General features: G+C 40.8%; 1 protein-coding gene and 1 long non-coding RNA gene across 3 annotated transcripts in view; one reads left to right on the top strand and one right to left on the bottom strand.

Annotated features, from left to right (window-relative positions):
• Positions 1–22,690, top strand: part of SLC35F1 (solute carrier family 35 member F1) — a 369,666-nt gene that overhangs the window by 284,062 nt on the left and 62,914 nt on the right. For both annotated transcript variants that reach the window (XM_008175891.4, XM_065588392.1), the window contains exon 3: positions 17,925–18,052. In XM_008175891.4, coding sequence (XP_008174113.1) covers positions 17,925–18,052 — 128 coding nt within the window. The remainder of the gene's footprint in view (positions 1–17,924; positions 18,053–22,690) is intronic.
• LOC135982326 (uncharacterized) lies at positions 1,399–8,304 on the bottom strand. The gene is made up of 3 exons (XR_010599593.1): positions 8,099–8,304; positions 7,889–7,990; positions 1,399–6,839 (listed from the first exon to the last, which is right to left on the bottom strand). It is a non-coding gene; the product is annotated as an uncharacterized LOC135982326 (long non-coding RNA).

Here is a 22,690-nt window from a genome sequence, read left to right on the forward strand (position 1 = left end):
AATTATTGTTCTCTTCTGGACTCTCTCCAATTTGTCCACATCATTCCTGAAGTGTGATGATCTGGACACAGTATTCCAGGTGATGCCTCACCAGGGTCGAGTAGAACAGGACAATTACCACCTGTGTCTTACATATGACACTCTTGTTAATACACCCCAGGTTATTAGCCCTTTTTTAGCAACTGCATCTCATTTTGGACTCGTATTCAATTTGCGATCCACTAAGATCCCCAGATCCTTTTCAGCAGTATTACCATGTAGCCAATTAGTCCCTATTTTGTAGCTGTGCCTTTAATTTTTTTCCTTCTTAAGAAAAAAGGCACTTCCATTTATTGAATTCTACCTTGTTGATCCAATTTGTCAAGGTCATTTTGAATTCTAATTCTGTCCTTCAAAGTACTTTCATCCTCTCCCAACTTGGTGTCATCTGCAAATTTTATATGCATACTCTCAATTATCCAAATCATTAATGAAAATATTGAATAGTACCTGATGCAGGACAGACTGCTGCAGAACTCCACAAGATACCTCCTCCTAATTTGACAGTGAAACATTGATTACTACTACCCATGAGGCAAAGAAGGAAATTAGGTTGGTTTGATGATTTATTCTTGAGAAATCCATGTTGGTTATTGCTTATCACTGCTATCCTCTAGGTGTTTACAAAGCTAGTTCCTTAAGTACCCTATGGTGAATTTAATCAGGTCCTGACAATTTGAATACATCTAACTTATTTAAATATTCATTAACATATTCTTTTCCCCTTGTTAATATAGTATTAACCATGTGGTCACAATTAACCTTTTTAGTGAAGACTGAAGCAAAATATACATTAAACATCTCAGCCTTCTTGGTGTCATCTGTTATTAGCTCGCCTTCCCTGCTAAGTAGCAGACCTGTGCTTTCCTTCATCTTCGTTACATGATGTGAGCTCCTGCTACTCTAATTCTATAGTTCCATATCATAGGGCTTTCTCCTGCAGTTGTCAGTCAAATAGATTTTGTAATGGTGCTGTATTTTCTGTTCTTATAAGGGTTGGTGTATATTTCTAAGTAAGTGAGAAACCATCAGCATTGTGGAAAGGAAACTGTTGTTAATTCCTGTTGAGAAACAGTAAACATGATATGATAAACAACAAGGAGTCATTCTGCAAATTTCTTTTAACTAAGATTTTTTTTTTTTTTTTTGTAATGAGGTTGCTCACTGCTAGTATCACTGCTTATTTGTGGCCCCCTATCTTTAGGTCTCATGGAGACTAGGTGGAGAAAGGGAAGGTATAAATGTGTTTTACCATTATAAGGATTCTACTTCTAGGTATCCCAGTATGTTAAGACTCGTGCTTTCTTGATTCTTGTAGTGGGGATGGGAAATAGTTTATATCCTTGTGCCCCCCTGTGCAAAGTGACATGGTACAGCTGCAGTATCACATTCATTGTGAGAATTTACAAAAGACATTTTAGGTTTTTGGAGATGACAGATACTTAGTGTATTGACTATTTCAGGATTGGACGATGAATCTTAATAGCTCTTTGTGATCTGCTTGCACTCAGCCTGCAGACAAAATCTAGACAGATAGCAAGACCTTCTACAGGCAAGAGAAGACACGTATCACTGTACCAGTTACAGGAATTCTTGCTGTAGGTTGCTAGAGGTAGGCAAGGCATGTGTCAGTCCCTAGTACCAAGCTGCTTTTACCAATGTAATAAAATTAAGCTAATCCACACTGAGCATTTAATTAGATTTCCCACATTGTACAAGGAGCATAACTTTGTCAAAGCTAAACTCTATCAGTATGCATAATTCTCCAACCCTCTTGGTGTGATTGACTGCACTCATGTGCTAGTTCAACCAGCAGTGCTACTGAAAGCTGGCTTTAGGAAGAAGAGAAAGTGTACCACTGTATGAATGTACAAGTACTATCCCACTCGAGATGTGTCATAACATATGAGTTGGCTTGTTATGAGGTTCAAATAATGAACTATTTATATTCCACTCAACAAAATTGTTACAAACCAATGTGACTAGTATGTGTATGTATACACTCATCTGAAGTTACTGTCAAATGGGTTAGTTGTTGAGTAAAGCCACAATATCAATGATTGACTGGAAATATGTCTGGCACTTCATAAATACAGTTAGTCCATTTTTGCACATACACATTTGGGGATGTCTCCAGGGGGTAGTGTGAATAACAATATGTTGCATTGTAGCATGTGTTTATGCCATTGCTTGTTGCCATGTCCATCCACACATGCCTTCATCTTTCAGGCCATGATTATTCATTTCCTTGCTCCTTTCATAGTCATACCTGGGCAAAGTAGATACACATACCAGTCAGAAAGGCCCGTGCATCCCTCCGCCCGCAGCCCTCATTGGCCTGGGATGGCAAACTGCCGCCAGTGGGAGCCGCAATCAGCCGAACCTGGGGATGCGGCAGGTAAACAAACCGGCACAGCCCACTAGGGTGCTTACCCTGGTGGGCCGTGGGCCAAAGGTTGCCGATCCCTGCTTTAGCCCATAATAATGACAAGCATGTTTCATGGAGTTCTGCGTACCCTCTGCAATGCAGCAGAGCCTAATATTTTATGTGGCTTTAGTAGAGCCCTTTTCAGTGTCTTCCCTAATTTTCATTGGAAATGTCACTGGCATGAAGGAGAACTAGCTTTTCATAGAACACCCCCAGATCAAGCATTCTTCTGCTGGCCCTGCCACCGATGATCCTTCAAGCAGGCATTTCCAGGAGAGCTGAGTGCAACCTTCTAACACAGATTGATAACTGAACATATTGTTACATATTGTTACAGATTCTGTGCAGATTTAGGCATCCTGAAGCAATCCGGTCCTTAGGTATTCTACATTGGTTTACCACCCGGGTTGCCTGGGACCATAACAGGACATAGTGCATATTAGCATCTTGTGCATTTTCAGCTTATTTTCCCTACACTTTTGGTAGGCTCATCTTTATTTCTGCCACTTTCTCTCTGACATAAACCTGCTACTTTTCTTTCTCCTTTGAAACAATCTGCTCTGACACTATTGTCAACTAGCAAGAACAATCACAATACCGGTGTATATATATCCCTTCTGCTTATTCTTCAGACTCCAAACAGCCTATTTTTATTTAGGCACCAGGGGCTAGATCTATAAGGGGGCTTGGGCATTGCAATGCCTGCCTCCTGGATGCCCTGCCCTCTGTGGAATCCTCAGTCCCAACTTATATGGACAGCCTGGACACCTAATGAATGGGAAGCGTTAGATGCCTAAGGAAGGAATCCTCAGAAGCCAGCAAGTGGAATAGGGAGCTGCCTAAGGTAGCCAGGAGTAAAAATGCATAGGAAAGGGGCAGGGGTGGGGCTATAGGTTCCTAACCCCCAGTGATCTGAGCCTTAGGCACCTGACAAGCCAGAGGGAGACACTCATTTCCGCTCAGGATTCTCAGCTTGGAACTTTCGTCTGAAATTAGATGCCTAAGCCAGGACGTGTACATGTACGTGTACGTATATATATGTGTGTTCAATTATAGCCTGTAGACTGGTGGTTGGGGCACTCAGCTGGGTTGTCAGAGACCTGGGTTCAAATCTCTGACAGAGAAGGGGGTTGAATCTACCCCCCAGGCTATATGATAACCTGGGATGGGGCTCTCTCCCATTGGAGCAGTTCCACTTTATAAATATTAATCAGGTCAGAGAGAAAAAAGACTGTATAGCCTAGTGGCCAGGGTACCCACCTGGGATGTGAGAGAGTCAGATTACAGTCCCTGTTCCAGGAAATATTTATTTATACTAAATGGAGCACCCTCAACTGGAGACACTGAGAGAACCACCCCAAAATATCACTGGTTAGGGTATTCATCTGCAATGTAAGAAACCTGGGTACAATCCCTGCTCCAAATTAGGCAGAGAAGAGGTTTGAATCTATGTGTCCCACATGCCAGCTGAATGTATTAAACACTAGGCTACTGTGTATTCTGGGAACATCCTCACTCATGCCCATCCAAGCCTGCCAAATTCCCAACCTGCTCATCCCTGGCTGTCTTTTGTGCTAGGTCCAATCCAATAGCTTGCCAATGTGATTGGGACCTGCTAGGGAGATAGGCAGGCAGTCACCTAGTATGAGCCCCACCAGGGCTTTGGCATGACTTAAGGCTGTGAGCAGCTCATTAGCTGTGGGGCAGTGTCAGTCCTTAAGCAGTTTTACATGTGCCCACCAGTAGAAACCTAGATGCCTTGAGGACTGTAGGCAGCAGCTGAGCAGTAGGTTTGAGAATGTCATTGGTGGATTTAGGTCCCTAAAGATGCCGTTAGGCATCTAAGTACTTATGTGGACATAGCCCCAGGAGCTGCTGCTTTAGAAAAAAATAGCACTGTCTACCTTGTACCCGTTACCAGCCAGACTTTTTTCTAATAGAAGTATGGTTTATGTTTCATAGTTTATCTGTTGGTTCTAACTGCATGTCATGTACACTCCTTGCCTGATATTTCATGCCAACACTTTCCAATAACAATGAACACTTTGTTGGATCTGCTTGAGCTGCTGCTGATTAATAAATAATGACACTGGGCATTTGTTCTGTGCCTTTTGTCTGAAGATCTCAAAGCACTGTACAAATGGGTAGGTAACTATCATTATTCACATTGTCTTAGAAAAGGAAACAGTTTACATGAAAAATCTGCTGGACTAGAAGAACTCCAAAAAGTTATTTACACTAAAACTTTAAAAGGGAGTCTGGAGAATTTTTTTTAAACCAAACTAATAATTCAAAAAGGGTTAATATCAAATTGCATAGCGTTCTTGTCACTGGCTGTGCCCTGAGATAGCACATAGCAATAACACATAGCACTGTCTGCCACCGAGGAAAAAATATGGATGTCACTAGATAGAAAGTCCTGATGAGAACTATGTGTCATCAGCAAAATCCTTGACCATTTTATGGTAGTAGTCATATTTGTACTTTAAAAAAAGACATGATCAACAGTCTTTAGAAACAAGATGGTGTCTAAAGGTTGTTAATTACGTCTGTTATGGTATTGCTTAAAGGCAAGCCAAGAATTGGGCCCCATTGTGCTAGGCACTGTACACAACTAGATTAGTAAATGGTCCCTGTTCTGAAGAGTTTACAATCTGAAAACGGTTGCTGGTTCCGGCAACAGTCTTTGTGATGGATCAAAACCAAAGCCTCAGAGATTGAACCCTTTATATTTTGGGAAGATTCAGATGTAAATGCCCAGATCTGATGTCATCTCTTGTATTTCTGGTTCAAGGCCCTAACAAAGGATCAGTTTTCTAGGTCTGTTTCTGAGGCAGCAAAACCTCATGAGAACAACTCCTCATAACACTTTTAGGAGGGAATAGCTGATCTGAATATTCAAGATGACTTGCAGTTTAGTAACTGAAAGGATTTCACACAAAGGGTACATACCATTTTTGCTTTGTGAATAACTCCTACTGATGTCAGTAGATCAAGGGCTATATGAACTAGCATTTCCTAAACTGCTAGCTAAATGAATACTTAAGAGTTAGTGGGAATAATTAGGTATATTTAGATATTGAAATTCCAAAAATTGAAGTAGGCATTACTACCTGGCTAGACACTAAATAGGATAAGAATTCTGGATGCAAGAATCATAAACAGTATCAATTATTAGAAATACACCAAAATCCTGCAAACACGGAAAAAAACTACTTTGATAACTGATAAACAAGGATCTCTAAAAAGAGTTCAGAATACATTCCCAGTATGTAGCCCTTTCCCAGAGCTAGGTTTGTATAGTGTAAAAACCTTGGCTTCAGGAGCATGATATTGCAAAAAACACAAATTTCATTATGCAATACATAAGTGTAAGAGTGAGTGAGTGAGAGAGAGTGTGTGTCTCTGTGTGTAGGAGGTGTCTCACAATACTGAGAAAAGCCACACACACAAAAGTTCAACCTAAGTCTATCTTGGTTCTGCAATGGAGGCAGCAAGCAAGTGAAATGTGAAAACAAGTTGAGAAGTTCTCTGCTCTCCCAAAAGGCTTAAAGAAAGTGTGGTACATAATGAAAGCAGAACAGAATAAAAAACAGTCATGAATACATTAAACAGAATACACTTGAGTGTTTTGAAAAGCAAGAACAGAACAGCCTTGTAAGGAGATGAATTTTTCCTCGATGAGCATGAATAATTTGGTGACAGTGTTATCTTTAGTCCAATAAAACAAACAGCAGTTGTTGTTGACCCATCAATAATACAAATAAGTATGAAGGAGTAAACAAGCATCATGGGACCATATTAAAAAGCCTCTCAGAATAAGACCACAGATCTCCACAGCTGTGCAGCTTTTGAAGAGCTGCAAGCCTGCTGCATCATCCCGTTGGGTCCAGTGGGTCTAGGAACTAGGCCAGGATTTTTTTCATGTTTGATAGCCACAGGAATACACAGAAATGACCTAGACCTTTTAGAGTTCAGGTTATAATATGGGGTGAAGTTCCACATAGCTGCTACACTGTCCCTCCCTCATCTTCCCACCAGCTGGAATGGCAGCTTAGCTAACACAGATGTTATTCTATTATTGGCTAAATCCCCAGACAGGTATGTGTCCAAACCCTCGAAATCCGTGAAAGCAAGTCACGACTCTGAATGATAGTACCCTGTGACTGAGATTGCCTTACAAAGAAACCTGCCATTTTGACTGGATGATCCTGGTTCCAACCACCATCTCCTGTGGCCACTCTCTCATCCACATGATGCTCACTCAGCTCCCATGCAGCAGGTAGGGGCAGGGGAGAATCATCATTATGTAGCCGTACTCCTCCAAGCAATCCTCTTCTGTGCTTTGAGGTCCCTTCTGCTGTATTCCATGCTGTATAGCAAAAGGGGAGCATAGGGCTTCTGGTGACCTTCACTTAAATAGCAAGCTGTTATCCAGATTGCAGTGAAATAAATTGGATGGCTATGGCAGATGAGAAGAGGAAGGGCAATATGTTTAAACTCTGAAGCCTATCAGATCCATTATTCTACCCAGATACCAAATCCATGCGCAAAGAATTAAATCTGTTTTTTTGACAAAGGCTCCTCTGCAGCTGTGGAAATGAATGTGAGAAGGTTTCTACATGTGCGGTTTTGGTAGGCCTTGCACAGATAAGGCCTCTTAATTTTCTTTTTCTCATTTTTAATTTTGTAACGCCTTCTTTGTGATGTAAAAATCATTTCTCTTACAAAGCAGCCTACTTGTTGAATTGGAGCCAGCAGTGGCAAGAGTGCAGCTTTCATACTCAATGAGATCTTCTGCATATAGGCCTCAGAGTATGTGCATGGGGAACACTGCAAAACTGTAGGTAAATCACTTATGAAAATAGTATGTGTGTGTGTGTGGGGGGGACAAAATATAGGCCTAAACTCATCCTTCTTAAAGGGACCCCATTCTGTAGTAATAGTACTCTAGACAAACACAGAACAAAAATAGATGGTCCCACACCCCCACCCAAGAGCATGTGAAAGTAAGCATTATTCTGTGCTCTCATACAAGTACATCCCCACAAGCACCACTGCATGTCCCATGGATTCTTTGCTCTTATCAAATTAGACTTTGCATCTTCTGTTTTTCAAATTATTATTATTTGTGCCTAGGACCCCTAGTCATGGACCAGGGCCCAATAGTGGTAGGTGCTGTACAAACACAGAACAAAAAAACAGATGGGCCCCCACCCAAGATCATACAATCTAAATATATTTGTATAATGAAATTCTATATTTTCATTCTAAAGGCAACATGCATAGGAACAAAGTAGATTTGTGCCTCTTTTTGTTTCTTTATAGTGAATAGAGAGCATGAAACATCCCCTCCCCACCACAAAGAAACAACCAGTTTTTTTCTGCTTTGTTTTACCTGGAAATGTCACAATGTCTTACCTTCCCTGTTTCTGTTGTAGGTCAAAAAAGGTGGATTGGGAGCTGTCTGCATCCTTAGGAGGGGAGTTGTTGAATCATTAATAAGAATACATTTTCTTACATCTGTTTACAAAATGTAAGAATTAAATAGCTGCTAACAAAACCCAATACAACATTTTAAGCACACTTTGTCAAAAATCACTTCATTTCTTAATTAGGACTTGGTGGTACCTGTCAAAGGGCACCTCAGTTGCTATCCAGTGTTCTTCATTGCCTGGCCAGTTCATATCACAAATGCATATGTGGTTGTTATCCTATTCACCACATGTGTATTTATCCCTTCTTTGCAAAGTATAACCACATAATGCAGGCTCATACCAAGAGGGGGTTTCCCACTGGCCTTCACTCATCAGCCCAGTCTCACCCTCTGAGCTTTCCTTCTGAGCTCCTCCTTGCTTCCTGATCCATTCACTTATATCTTCCCAATTACATCATTAGCCCAGTGATTACCACCCAGGTGCTCATAATGCCCCAACAGAAAGTGTTCAATTAGTCATAGCTGAGCCTGCAGCCTTCCTCATGCTGTAGCTACATCAGCTACCAGGATGCTGCTGTTCGTGCCCTGTGACACACCTTCCCCACCTTATTGCACCTGAAGCCTTTTCTTCCTTCCCGAAGAGGTAGTCTTTGCTGTCCATGCCATACCCTCTTTACAGAATTGGGATTTTACTGTGGGTTCCTGTGCCCTTTGGTGATGGCCCTCAGACCACCGATGAGGGTCTCCTGCCTTCCACCCACAAAAGGTACACTTAGAGGGTGGAGTTTTTCCTGAGAGCTCCATCTCAGCCCACTGGTCATCGCACCAATCACATCCCACAGACCTTTCCTCCAGTTTATTTGGCTTCAGGCCTATATCTACCCACATGAATTGTCTCTCTTGAGCCACCATCTTGGGATCTCTCTTCCCCAATTTACCTTGCCCCTGGTTCGGAACTAGTGGTGTAAGTTCAGCCACCAAGGCTTCCTTGTCAGGACCCTCTCTCTCTTTGGCTTGTTCTTCATTCTGTGCCTTGCCCCAGGCTTGCTCCTTCTGGGAGTCAGCCCAGTCTCTGCCCGCCTTCTCCTCTAGATGTCCCTGAGCTAGTACTTCCTGCTTCACTGCCCTCTTCTCGGGTTTCCCCCCCACACACACAAAAAAGTCCTCCAATATGTTGCATTTTTCTGAGCTTGTTGCCATATGTCTAGGGACATCACACACTGGACCTGAAGGACTCCCTTCAGGTTCTACACTTGTGAAGCTTTTAGGTGGACCCACCAGTTAGGATCCCTTTCCCCCATTGTCTACCCTTTTTACATAAGGGGAATGAGGGCCAGTCTGTTCCTAACATTACCAAGTAAGGCAATGACTTTACTATCCCTACTCACGGCCATCTAAACTTTCCTTCTACTGCCACGGGGATAGCTGCCACTGGATAAATGCACTTTTCCCCATGTATGCATAGTTTCTTTTGCCCCCTCTTGTCACCTCTGCAGCCTAACCAGGTTGCTCTGCATGAGGGAACATGCTGCTGCTGAATCTACAATGCCATTGTCATTCTTTGTTCAACTTTGACAGGGATCGTCCTTATCCCAGTCCCTCCCACTCCCATTTTACACCTGTCCATCCACAGAGCTCTGAAAACCCGCAGTCCATATAGGGACAGTCTCTCTTCATGTGCTCTTTTCCCCTGCACTGATAGCAAGCTGGTGTGTGGGCAGCTGGGGCACCCTTGTTTGCCCCTTGCATCCGCTTCCCAAGCTTCACTGCATGAGATTCTTCAACCTTCTTTCCCCTGCCCTAGGTTGTAGGAGCTCTTTCCATAGACAGTCTGCCTCCGCATATTCCTGTTAACATTACCAATGCCTCTAATGATTCTGGCTGATGCCTCCGAACCTAGACCCTTGTAATCTCGGGGAGGCTATGTGTAAACTGTTACAGAATAACAGAGTCCATTAGGGACTCAATGTCCTATCTATCTGGCTGTAACCATCAAGTGGCCCAGTCAGACAACTTCTGTGCAAATGCTCTGGGATGTATCCCACTGTTCCATCTGGTTGCTCTGAACTTTTGGTGGTATTTCTCTGCTGATAGGTCCACCCTATGTAAAATCATGGCCCTCAGTGTATCATAATCCTTGGCCTGATGCTCACTCGTGGCATATTGAGCACCTGAGCCTCACCGGCCAGATAAGAGGCTAATCAAAGTGCCCATGCACCCCTGTCCCATTCAGTGCTAATGGCCACCCACTCAAAGGTTAGTAAAAAGGCAACAAGGCCATCCCCTGAAACCATCTTACATAGCCCCAGGCCCACTGTTAGATTTCCAGTCCCCTGACTGGAACTCACCAGCCTCTGCAGGAGCTGTTGCTGTACCTGGGCCTGCTCCTTGATGAATTCTTGTAATGTTCGTTGCTGCTCTGCCTGCCAACCTAGAAGTGTTTGCCTCTCCGCCTGCTGGGTTTTCTGCATCTCCTTTTGTTGTTCCACTAGCACCAGCACAACATCTCACCCATTGTGGCCGGTACTCCTACCTTCGTGCAGGTCACCCCTCAAGTCTCCTTCTCTCAGCTAAGAGGGTTAATGATCCCGGATAAGCCCCAATGTGTCACAGGGCCTCTTGGTCGCTACTTCACTGTCTAGCCAGTTCATGTGGTCTCATGGTCACAAACACACACCCAGTTGTTACCCTGCTCATTGTGTGTGTATTTATTTCTTCTTTGCAAAGTATAATAGTGTACTGCCAGATTACAGCAAGAGGTGCTTTCCCCACAGCCTTAACTCCTCAGCCCAGTTTCACCTTCTAAACTCCCCCTAGCTTCCAGTTCTTTCCACTTGTATCCTCCCAATTACATCATTAGACCAGTGATTACCACCCAGGTTCTCATAATCCCCCAACAGAAAGTGTTCAGTTGGTCATAGCTGAGCCTGCAGCCTTCCGCAGGCTGCAGCCACATCAGTGACCAGGGTGCTACTATTAGTGCCTGTCACAGTACCACTGATACACAGGCCCTCACTAGCATGCATGTAGAATCGAATTAACCCCCCATTCCTTCTGGCACTCCTTGGCATGCATGGAAGGGGCAGCAAAGGGGGAAGCAGGCATGCTGCTATACTCCATCAGGGGATGCAGCTCACCGCCCCATGTGCTTGGCCAGCTCAGGTGGTATCTAATGAAAATACTTGTAGAAAATAGCTATCTCACATATACCAAGAGAAGATTTCTTTCTTGGTGACCAATTTAGATAGGTCAGGATTAATAAACATAAATTAGCGCATCAAGGAAATGTTAGTAAAATAAATGATCATACTGGGGGCGGGGATCAAACAAAAATCATGAAATTAAGACAAATGCTAAATGTGACTGCCTTGGTATGTATATTGTGTATAATAAATAATTATTGCATGCCAAGTGGTTTCCATGATCTGAACGCAGTCCAGTCTGGCAAACCAAATAGCAGGAAATGCAGCATGTGAATGAAAGCAAAAAAGTGTTTCATGAAGGAAAATGCCGTTTAATCAGGAGATTTTTGTCAGGAATAAATTCAGTATTTCAGTCCTGCTGAATCGGTGTACACTGCCCTGGTTACCAGGGGTGAGCCTGACACCTTCAGTGAATCCAAACCAAGCTCCAGCCCTGCTGTACACTTGCTTCATAAATTCCTTTCATTACTGCTGTTCACTGCTCAGAGCCTTCCCATTTGAACCTGGTGTTTTGCAGTTTGGAATATCTCTGGAAAAGATAGAGCTTGTATCTGAGGTTAAACACCACTCTCAAAATAAGCATTTTTCTTTTGTGTTAAGTTCTGTCATTAGTCCAGGAAGGACGGTGAAAGCAAAAGAAACAGAGAGAAAATGCAACAACTGAGAATATCAGCTAAAAGTGTAGCTGGTTTCATTTCCATCCAAACATTGCTTTGTCTATATGCTGTTCAGTCAGATGTCTTGTCAGTAGATTTGTTTTTAAAGGGAATGTACTCTGGCTAGGTTTGATTGAGCACCACAGACAGAGTGATTTATGATTGGAAGCTGAAGCTGGTAACAAACACATCGCCAAAGCCTCACTGCCAAGGGGATTCCTTAAGCGATGTCTCTAGTCCATTTATAAAGTCTTTATACATGATGAAAGGATTCTGTGCTGCTGATTCTCAACGAATGATCAATATTCCATGAAGAAAACCCAGTAATTGGTCTTGGACATTCTTATAATTGCAAACACATGTCTTTAGCAATTGATGCAGCTGATTCTGGGCATGACGCATTTCTTCAATCAATGCGAACTCAATCAAAAATCCATGTGTTTGGTTACAAACAGAGGATGGATATATCTATTCATCTTGGGCTATGGATCTACCACTCCATTATTTAATCAATCTGCCCATCTCATCATCGGTTATGAAGTCTATCTGTGTTACTGAAGTCCTTTGCAAAGTGTTTTGGTCTTCTGGATTTTAAACTGCTTAAAGTTTCTTAAAGAAAAAATGAGAAAGGGAAAATATAGATGTCTCCAATAACTTTTGTACCTATTCCACCCCAAAAGGTAAACAAGTTTCATATTGTCATAGCGTATCTTATTGTTAGGGACTCACGAGTTCTCATGCTCACTAACATACTCAGAAATCTTGGAGTACAGAGCTAATTAAAACAGATCGACCCTCCAATGAAGTCTGAACTCCACATGCTGAAAAACTAGCTGTATTCCCATTTTTCTGCTCTGGTTTCTAGTAAAACTTTCAGTAGTAACATCCTGATCTTGATTGGACATCTCTGCTTGTAATGCACTGACTGGAGAAGGAAGATGTTTTCAGCCTCAGGTCTAATTGGAACACCAGAGAGATCAAGACTTAGCCCATTGAGCATTAACTGAGATGAGTCTCCAAAATTCTGGAATTCCCAGACTAGCTAAAACAACCTGATGTGCCTCCTATCACCAGCTGAGGTCTCCACAATTTCTGTCTGGGTATACCCAGTCAAGGAATGGACTCTGCTCAACACAGAGAAGAATATAGTCTTAGGAGTCTCAAAGTAAGGCAATTATTTTTCCCAGGCCAGGATGAATACAATGAGGAGGAAAATACAGACTTCCAGGGGAGGCAATGAAGAACAATGGTGCTCTAAGAGGAGGTCCCACTATGGATTGCCATTCTTGTGGATTACAGAATGATTTTGGGGGGAAATCTTAGTCAACTTCCTCATCTTCCACTTCAGAGAGGTGTCAGAAGGGTAGCTACATTTCTTCCCCAAAAGGTTGACTAAAAAACTAGAACTCTTAGATAATCCTCAGCAAGTGTAGAATATGAATGACAAGCAGATGTCCACGAGTTCTGGCCTTGAAAAAATGCATGTCAGAGGATGTTACTGAGATTAACATTACTACCAGTTCATCTCATGTAGGGAACACTTTGCAGAGGTTAACATCCAGGCTTGGAGCTGTCAGAGGTTACATTTCTACATGGGGGTTCACATATGGACTCACAATGTTTGAGACGAGGGCATGCTAACGTAATAATACAAGCCCTACAGTTTCAGAAGTGAGTTTGGACAGTCTAGGGGCTGACTGGGATGTAGATTTGGAAATTTCTGTTGATGTGCTTAAGTGCAGAGTAGAAGGCACAATATGGAAAAAATCACCTTTTGAATTTACATTTATTGACTATGTAGCACAATTTATCCTTTACATGCATTGGGGCCCTCTTAGCTATTTTTTTAAGTAATAATGATAACTGTTGGCAATGGGGAGGCACCCCAACCTCTCTATTACCTTGGTGTAGAATTCCCTAAAAAGAGAGGCTTTTGGAATAATGTGTGCACAAGAAGAAGCTTTATTTTAGATATAAGACTTGGAGTGAAAACCAGAAATATTCCTACCAGCTCTCCTTAGTTTTAACAGACAGCTGAGTAAACATCAGAACCTGTTTCTGTGGACTGACCTCATGGCCAGATGATTGTCTCTCCAAAGGTCTCTAGCAGGGAGCAAACTGAGAATTGGTAATATAGTCCATCAGAACTGGCACCTCATGAACCTCTGGTATTTGAAAGAGAAGTGAGCCTTGGGACTCTTGTCATAGATTTCATAGAATATCAGGGTTGGAAGGGACCTCAGGAGGTCATCTAGTTCAACCCACTGCTCAAAGCAGGACCAATCCCCAGACAGATTTTTTTTTTTTTTTTGTCCCAGATCCCTAAAGGGCCTCCTCAAGGATTGAGCTCACAACCCTGGGTTTTAGCAGACCAATGCTCAAACCACTGAGCTATCCCTCCCCGCTATCATGGCCATTTATTATGTTAATGATTGATAGTAGAGTTGCAAGTAATATGAAATATAGTGTACAGTATTGTTGAACTACACCTTTTGTTACCCAGCAATGGTGTAGCTATTTCTAGTCTATTTACCTATTTAATCTCCTCTGTCTTATTTCTGCTTTTCTTGAACTTGGGTTCTGTGGTGACCTTTGCTATTCTTTCATTGTTTTCTTAATGTATTTCCTTTTTTCAAAATGATTGTATATATTACATGCATATTACAAAATCTTGTATTGTACATTATCCTCTGTTTAACTTCCTCCTCTCAGTTTGTGATACTAAATCAAGACAATACACATTAAATCACACAAAAAAAGAGGAAGAAAGGAGAAAACATGTTACCATTGGTCCATTGGGGGTCAGTTTGGTAAAGACAGTCTAGATTGTGTTGTACAGTAATTTAAGCCATCCTGGTCAGATTATGTGTATCCATCTTATCTGATATGTAAATGTAATTATTTAAAGCCATGGTAATCTATTTCACCATACCTGCCCCACTTTGGTTTGTTTCAGAGCAAATGATTTGCTGTTCATGACTTACCAGTGCAAGCTAATGCTTTTTTTATTTCTTAAGATTCTTTATTTCAGCCTTTATTGTAATTTTCCATTAATTTCACAAGTTTTCCAGTTGATGCGGGGACATCTATGACTGAACTCCCAGTAGCATTGATAGTAGTCAGCTGTGTAAACTTTCCTCCCCACTGCATTTATAAGACAATAGACCCCTTCACATTTAAATTAGTTCAGTGTGATGTCAACTCCACTGATGCTCAACTCACTTCCCAACAGTACTATTTATAAAACAGAAAGAGGGCCCTAATGTAATTGTAAATAACTTTGCCCTGAATTTAGCAATCTAAAGTTACTGAAGCACTTCATATTTTGAGAGAGTCTTGATCTTTCAATCGAAACCACTTTTTTCCGCCTTGGTCTTTTCTTTCATTCTATTTCAAGCACCCCATATCTCTGGAGCACAGGAATTAAGCCCCAATTCAGAAAACAGTTGAAGCATGTGCAATGAGATTTCAACAGCTTCTCAAAGTTAACTTCATGCTTATGCACTCCCCTGAATAGGCATGGATTTAAGCAGGTGTTCAGGGACACCCTTAAGAGCAGGCAAAGGAGGATGGATGTCCTGGGTGCCAACTTCCAGGGGTACCACATCTGGGGTTGGCATTGCAGGTGCTTAAGTGCTTTGCTGAAACAGAACTTTAATATTGACAAGTATCAGCATTAATTCCCCCACTAATACTGCAGCACACTACGTGACTCAATGAATCCTACAATGTTCCAGAACTTGATTTCATTATTTTTAAACTCTCTTTAAAAGTAAGGGAAAATATCACTTCAAAGCTTTAATATGCCTTTTTATTACACTGGCACTTTTCAATGCGGTGGTTTAAGGGTATGTCAAATCATTTTGGCACTGTAACTTTTTGGGATACATTTTCAAAATCCTGGGAAAGGATTTACCTGTGTGACTTGCACTGATGTTAATCACGTGGCTAAATCCCCAAGTGCTGCTTTGAAAATTCATCACTTTCATGTTCAAAAAATAAGGAGACTCAAAGGAAAAAGTTACTCTGTTTTGCATCCTCAAATCAACACAGAGGCATAAAGTTATAGCATGTTTCAAATATATTGTGCTATGCAGCATCATAAACCAGAGTGTTTTTGCAGCCAAAATCACTTAAAGCACAAAGGTTAATGGAAATGTCTGATGTGGTAGAAGGGACCAACTCATTCGAATCCAGATTCTTAAATTACTTATTGGATGTCATCTGAGCAAAGTAATCACATTCCTGACTCCTGCTGTTTCTGTGCTTCTTTCTGCAAGTAAACAAAGTCTGGTCTTAACCTACCAAAAGTTATATTCTCAATGTCACTGCCAGTACAGCAAATAATTAGAATGCTGCCTCATGATACCCCCATTGCAAAGAGTGCGTGTGAGTGTATTTCTTAATGAACAAACGTCCTATGAATCACAGGTTTGGTTGGGGAAAATGCTCAGGATGAAATCCTGGCCCCGTTGAAGTCAGTGGCACCACTCCTATAGATTCCAATTAAGCCAGTTTTTCACGTCCAAGCTTTTGAAGTATTTGCCTCTTTCATCTGCAACGGTAGGTTAGAATTCTCATGAGATTTCAGAGTCCTCCTCCAGGTTGTTCCAGAAATGCCAAGAGGCCACCTTTTCTTAGGAGATGGTAGCACATCTGTTACCTGTTTCAGCTGGAACCTAGAAATCCATGGGCACACATGACAATGAAGAATAATGGGGGTGCAGTTGGGAAAGCCAGTGAAACTTTTTCAAATCTTTTAAAAGTTTTAGTGTCTATTTGGAATAATGTTCAGTTTATTTTTTTATCCTATTTTGCCCATTGGTAATTGTGGTTACAGCTGACACTAAAAGGATTTGCGGAGACACACAAAAATATTAAATTGATGGAACTTTTTCTAACTTCCCAAATGGTTCTCGTTCAGGTCAAGTTTTATGACAGTGGTTCAGGTCAACTCTAATATCCATATTTAGACTACAAGCTCTTTAGGGCAGTGGCTGTCACTTACGATGGGTTTGTACAACTCCTCACACAAGGAGGTCCCAATCATGATTGGGGCCCTGCAGGTGCTACCACAGTGCACATAAATAATAGGGTTATCTGTCCCTGGTGAATGTGTGTTTGGTTTCTTTTGAACTGAGAACAGTAATAATCCTTGGCCCAGCATTAGAACTGTCTGACCTTGCCGAAGTTATGGATTTGATCTGCAAGCCATGTTGTGCTGACAGTCTTCACGTAGTAGAAATTAAGTATTGTGTGACTGACAGATTCCATTGCCAGGGCATTGCAGAACAAATCTGGTTGCTCAAAAATTGATTTTGGAAGCAGAGATACCAGTCACGCAAAATCTGTTTGTCTCTGTGCAACCTTTCTCTAAACTAGTCCAATGTTTTTGAATCTGCACCTAAGATCACAATAACTTTCCTTTAAACTTCATAATAAGCCTGATTATTCTGTTACTGTTCTGCTTGGTTACTCTGATACCCTTGCATACTGTTGCTCTCCTACTTTAAGTGAGAACCTCTTGCATCATGTTTTACATCGTATTTATTATTCTGTAGTCAGGACTTGCATACATAAACGGAACATTGAAATATTCTTAGGAAATATTACCAAAAATTGTTTAAGTTCAAATCATTGTTCATGGCAAGTTTTTAAAACCCAAGTGAACTGAAAACCCAGACAACCAGCTTGCTTTGTGGTGTTGAATTACAAGATAAATAAGGTGTTAGTTTTTACCTACCTAAAATACCTTGTAAATATTTGAGTTTTAACTATAACTCAAATATAGTTATTTGTAATATTGGGGGGAGGGATAGCTCAGTGGTTTGAGCATTGATCTGCTAAACCCAGGATTGTGAGTTCACTTCTTGAGGGGGCCACTTAGGGATCTAGGGCAAAATCAGTACTTGTTCCTGTTAGTGAAGGCAGGGGCTGGACTTGATGACCTTTCAAGGTCCCTTCCAGTTCTAGGAGATAGGATATCTCCATTTATTTATTTATATTTAAGTCACAATCTGGATTTATGTTCAATTGAATCTATCCACTAATTTGATTGCATAAGATTCTATAGTATAATCTCTCATGAGACATAGTTTGTTGTGAGTGTGTTTCTAACTCTTTATATGTAATTGTATGTTTGTTTTTATCTACCAACACAGGAGAAGAAAACTTGTTGGCAATTTTGAAACGGAGATGGTGGAAGTACATGATCCTGGGGATAATAGATATAGAAGCCAATTACCTGGTAGTCAAAGCTTACCAATACACCACTCTTACTAGTGTACAGGTGAGTACTCAGATGATTTCCTCTCTCAGGGTTTGATTCTACACCAAGTTAATGGTAAAGTCCCCATTCACTTCAACAGGGCAGGATCAGGAACCCAATTCCTTCTTTGTCTTCCTCTTTATGATGTCTCACACTCATAAAATTATGTCTTTTTTTGTTTTCATCTTTTGCTAATTTTAATGCTGACCATTCTGCAACCTGTAGAAAAAGAAAATGTTGTGTAAATTATTCATTCTCACATGTTTGGGGCTAAACTACTTGGCTTGGTCCTTTAATAATATATTTTAAAGAGTAAATACCCATTTGTGTAGACTCAGTTTGCAATTGGAAAATTACAACCACACTTTTCACTGTCCTAAATCAAGTAATCACATGCATTTATTTCAGGCACAGTTTGCCCTCTCCAAAAATCACCAAAAAACTCCCAAAACAAAACCCCATAACTCTCCCCCACACACACACACAATAGGAACAGTCTTCTTTAAAGGTATAGCCTGTAAATTTTAAAGACTTAGGTTTTTTCCATTGTAGTGGAGAAAAAGTAATAGAAATTCATAATGGAAAATGTATATCTCTGGACATAGCTACACAAATTGATGTTGATCATTCTGAAATAAAACACATTTCCACTCTATATAATATCTAAATAGCATGGCACCCTTAGATATTCTGATCGTATTTACACCTTACTTGCTTGAAACTTACTATAAAGCCAGTAAAATAAATAAGCAGCAGTTACTGTCCTGAAAAAGCAGAGATAATTAAGAACATATCTCTCCCATGGTTGAGTGAGCAGCGTGGGTAGAAAAAAGCGAATTGTGCCTGAATAAGAAGCAAGAATGAGGGAAAACTTTGCAGTTTTAAGGATTATATGGAACATTTGGAATCAATGTGAGCAACTATAAGTGCTTCTGCTTCCAAAATTTGGCTTTCAGACTTCTTTGAAACACAAATACATATTTAAAATTACCTGTAGCACCTTTTCAAAGGAAACTACTGAGAACTTAATAACAACCCTCCCCCCACCCCCCACAACACACACATAACTCTGTTATTTTATACCTAGTGGAATGGAAAAATCTATCGTAATAAAACCAAAATCAATACTGCTACTTTTGTATAGATCTCCCTGAGCAAGCTTCTACACTAGATATACGGGTACACAACCCCCTGTACTTGGTCTTTATAGGTCTTTGTATCTGTCTATGTATCTACCTTTCTCATTCACCCATATAAATGTGCTTCAGCAGCTTGGTTTGTGAATTATTTGTCCAGTTCTAAAAACTGGGTAAGTACCTAAAATAATTAATTGAAATATCATGAATGTTGTCAAATTAAATACTTGATGGAATTATTTGACCAGCTCTGTGACAGATTTAGTGACATAATCAATTTTTGTAAAAGCTTATTTTTTGCTGCCACATTGCATCGTGATCTCCCATCCAATTTGCTGCCCACTGAGACCCCAACATTTCCACATTTGTACGTCTCACTGAATATTTTTGAGCTTGAATTTTCCTAAACTGAATTTTCTTTTGTTGTTTATTGCCCATATTTCTAGTTTCTCTATGCCCCTTTGCATCATTTATCCTCACTGGTGTTCACAGCTCCTCACAACGTGGTCTCATCTATTCATTTCATTAAGCTACTGTTGTTTCATTAACACTTAGTTTCTGCCATGATGGATCTTACCCCTATGGAGAACAGAGAAAGAGGGTAGAGCTAGGATCCTCACTCTGTCCATGCTGAGGGAGGTGGTGAAGGTGGAAATAGGAGAAATGCCATAGAAGAGAGACTGCTGGCCCTTTTAGTCCTCTTGCACACAGAGGTGGTAAAGGGATTCTATCCTCTTTCCTGCATGACTTGGAGGAGAGAAGAGCTGGACGTTCAAATGCTATGTGGCCTTTTGCCAAGAAAAGGAGACTGTAGTGTCTCCCATTCCCATAGCTGTCCTGGATTGTCTTAGGGCTTCTCCACACATTGAGTTATTCAGAAATAGTGATTTGTGCTTTCAATTCACACCCTAACTTAATCCAAATTAACTTTCAAGTGTAGACGAGCCCTAAAAGCAAACAGCCTGAGATGAGCATAAATCAATGGGTTGAGATGAGGAATGAACAAAATAACACATTTCATGAATTGTGGCCCAAGTTTTACTATACCCAGGAAATATCATAAAAATAGTGCATCATTAAGCTTGAACAAAAGTTCCCTGGTTGCTGACAGGGAAAGAAGATGGAAGAAGGGAAGTTGGTTAAAAGATTGATGAAATCAAGCTGTTCCAAGGAACTCATTTATTAGAAAGGGAACAGGACTATTCTCTTCAGAACATCTCCTATGAGATGCTGCATGCCATCAACACATAGTGGGAGGCGTTCAGTCCTTTTCAGAAATGGCCCTAAGAAACCTTGGGTCAGACTTTCAGCTGGTGCAAATCATTACAGCTTCATGAGAAGCCAGTGGAACTATGCTGATGTGCAACAGCTGAGAATCTAGCCCTTTGACTGTGTTTAATAAGGATCTTATTCTGGACAGATTTTACACTCAGTCTTCACTGACATGCAGAGAATAAGTGTATCATTGCACTTTTTTAACAGCTTGACAATGACACTTTAATGAATGAGAAATCTTTCACTATTTTTATAGCAGTGGTACATGGACCATTTCAGTAGAAAATCAGCTTTACAACATACACCCTTTATCACATGGAGTCTCTGCTCCATCATGCAAAACTAACGTGTAAATGTACTGAGCTTGGGGTGCTTTTAGGAAAGAAACATCAGGCTGCTCCCAGCAAAAATTGAAAGCTTAATTAGAAAATTAAACTTTTAATAAAACCGGTTTGCTGTTTTAGTTTCAGTTTACAATTCCAAACCCTCTGTGGTAGTGTTTGCCAAACAACATTATGCATTTTAGGATTGTCAGATTTTCCAGTGTAAACAGGAACTCAATCTTGTTTCTATGCATGTTATCCCACAGTATCTGTGAGAAAGACAAAATGCCACCCCTCTTTCCCCACTGCCCAACACTCACACATCCCCTAAAACATCCCCTTATAGACTTTGGTCTTTGGGCTAGAATAGAATGGGGTTTCTAGTGAGTTTTTCAGATACATTTCATAACATCTGTTCAGAACTGCCAGTTGTTCAAGCTAATGGGGTTACACTGGCATGAATGAGAGGAGAATGTGGGCCAGGTCATTAACTTCTGGATATGCTTCTGATTAAATATTTCAAAGTTCTTCCACAGTCACTGTCTGACAGTGAGTTGTTCAGTTCAGTTGGCTCCCATTGTGAGATTAAAACAAAACAGCGTTATGTCTACTACCACAATATTCTCTCTTTTTTAATAATATAAATGTCAGGAGACTCATACTGTAGAGTAGGTTGTGTATTTGGTTTAAAGCCACTCTGAATTTCATATTTTACATGTCAGGGTACAAGCCAATCACTAACTGCCTGGAGTTAGGAAGAAATTTCCACCAGGGCAGATTATTATGTAATTTTCCATTTCCATCTTCCTTTAAACATCTGGTATTGGCCAAGATTAGAGCAAAGGATACGGGACTAGAATGACCATTGGACTCACCCAATATGGCAGTTACTGTGTACCCCAGAATGCAGTATTTCCATTGTGCATCCGGCATCTTGGCACTGTGGTATAATAGTCATAAAATCAGTCTGGCCCTCTTATGGTTTCAGGCTGTCCTTTGTGTATCTACATCATGGCCACTGAGGAATGGCCTGAGGGCAGCAGATGCTACCCTACAGAAAAGCTGTTCCTTCCCAGCTGATATGCCTCATAACATGTTCTCTCATTTAAAAATTCCTGCAGCAAACCAAGAAAAAGGGCAGTATGGTTTGGAGCAGAGTAATTCACCCAATCGGTAAATTTGAACACACCAGAAACTGGCCATTCAAGATGCACCAGTGTACTATAGTCTATAAGTAGATCACATTTAATTGTCTCAGACAGCTGAGTCCTGATTCCCAAATGGCTATGAACTTGTAAAATATTTTCTATTTTGCTGTGATAAATTAATCTAAACTGCATTGAGTGGTGCAGTCCTCTCGCATTTCAGCTGTATCAGGTGTATAGAGCATATCTAATAGTCCTGTGTGCATTTGAACCAACTCCCTTAGGGCTGACTTTAAGATTATACAGTTAACTTTTAGGACTGTATGAGGTATTGCTTTCCCTATTTATCTTTGCTGTTTTTACATGTCCCTGGTGTAGGTCTATGGAAGGTTTAATAACTATTCAAGAGATGTTTTAAGTATAGTTAGAGATACCACTTTCCACTTCAGATAAAACTCTTTCCCCCAAGGTAATAAGAAGTTCTGAATTTCTTTGTTGTTTAGGTCTAGACTCAGTATTCACATAAAGTATATTTTTTTGAACTTCAGTTCCTGGTACTGTATTTACAAGATATTACATCATGCTCATCTTGCCAGTGTTATAAAGTTTTCTGTTAAACATATTGTGTGTGATACAAATATACTTAACTTTGCCTTCCAGCTCAGTTCTTCTCCATTTTATCATACAGCATTATGAGACAGATTCTGCTCCCTCTCCCCGTTTATTCACATTCAGTAGTGCTTTTTTTCCCAGCAAGCAGTCTCATTCATTTCAATGAGA

The sequence above is a fragment of the Chrysemys picta genome, chromosome 3 (assembly GCF_011386835.1).
Source record: "Chrysemys picta bellii isolate R12L10 chromosome 3, ASM1138683v2, whole genome shotgun sequence".
Taxonomy (NCBI): domain Eukaryota; kingdom Metazoa; phylum Chordata; order Testudines; family Emydidae; genus Chrysemys; species Chrysemys picta.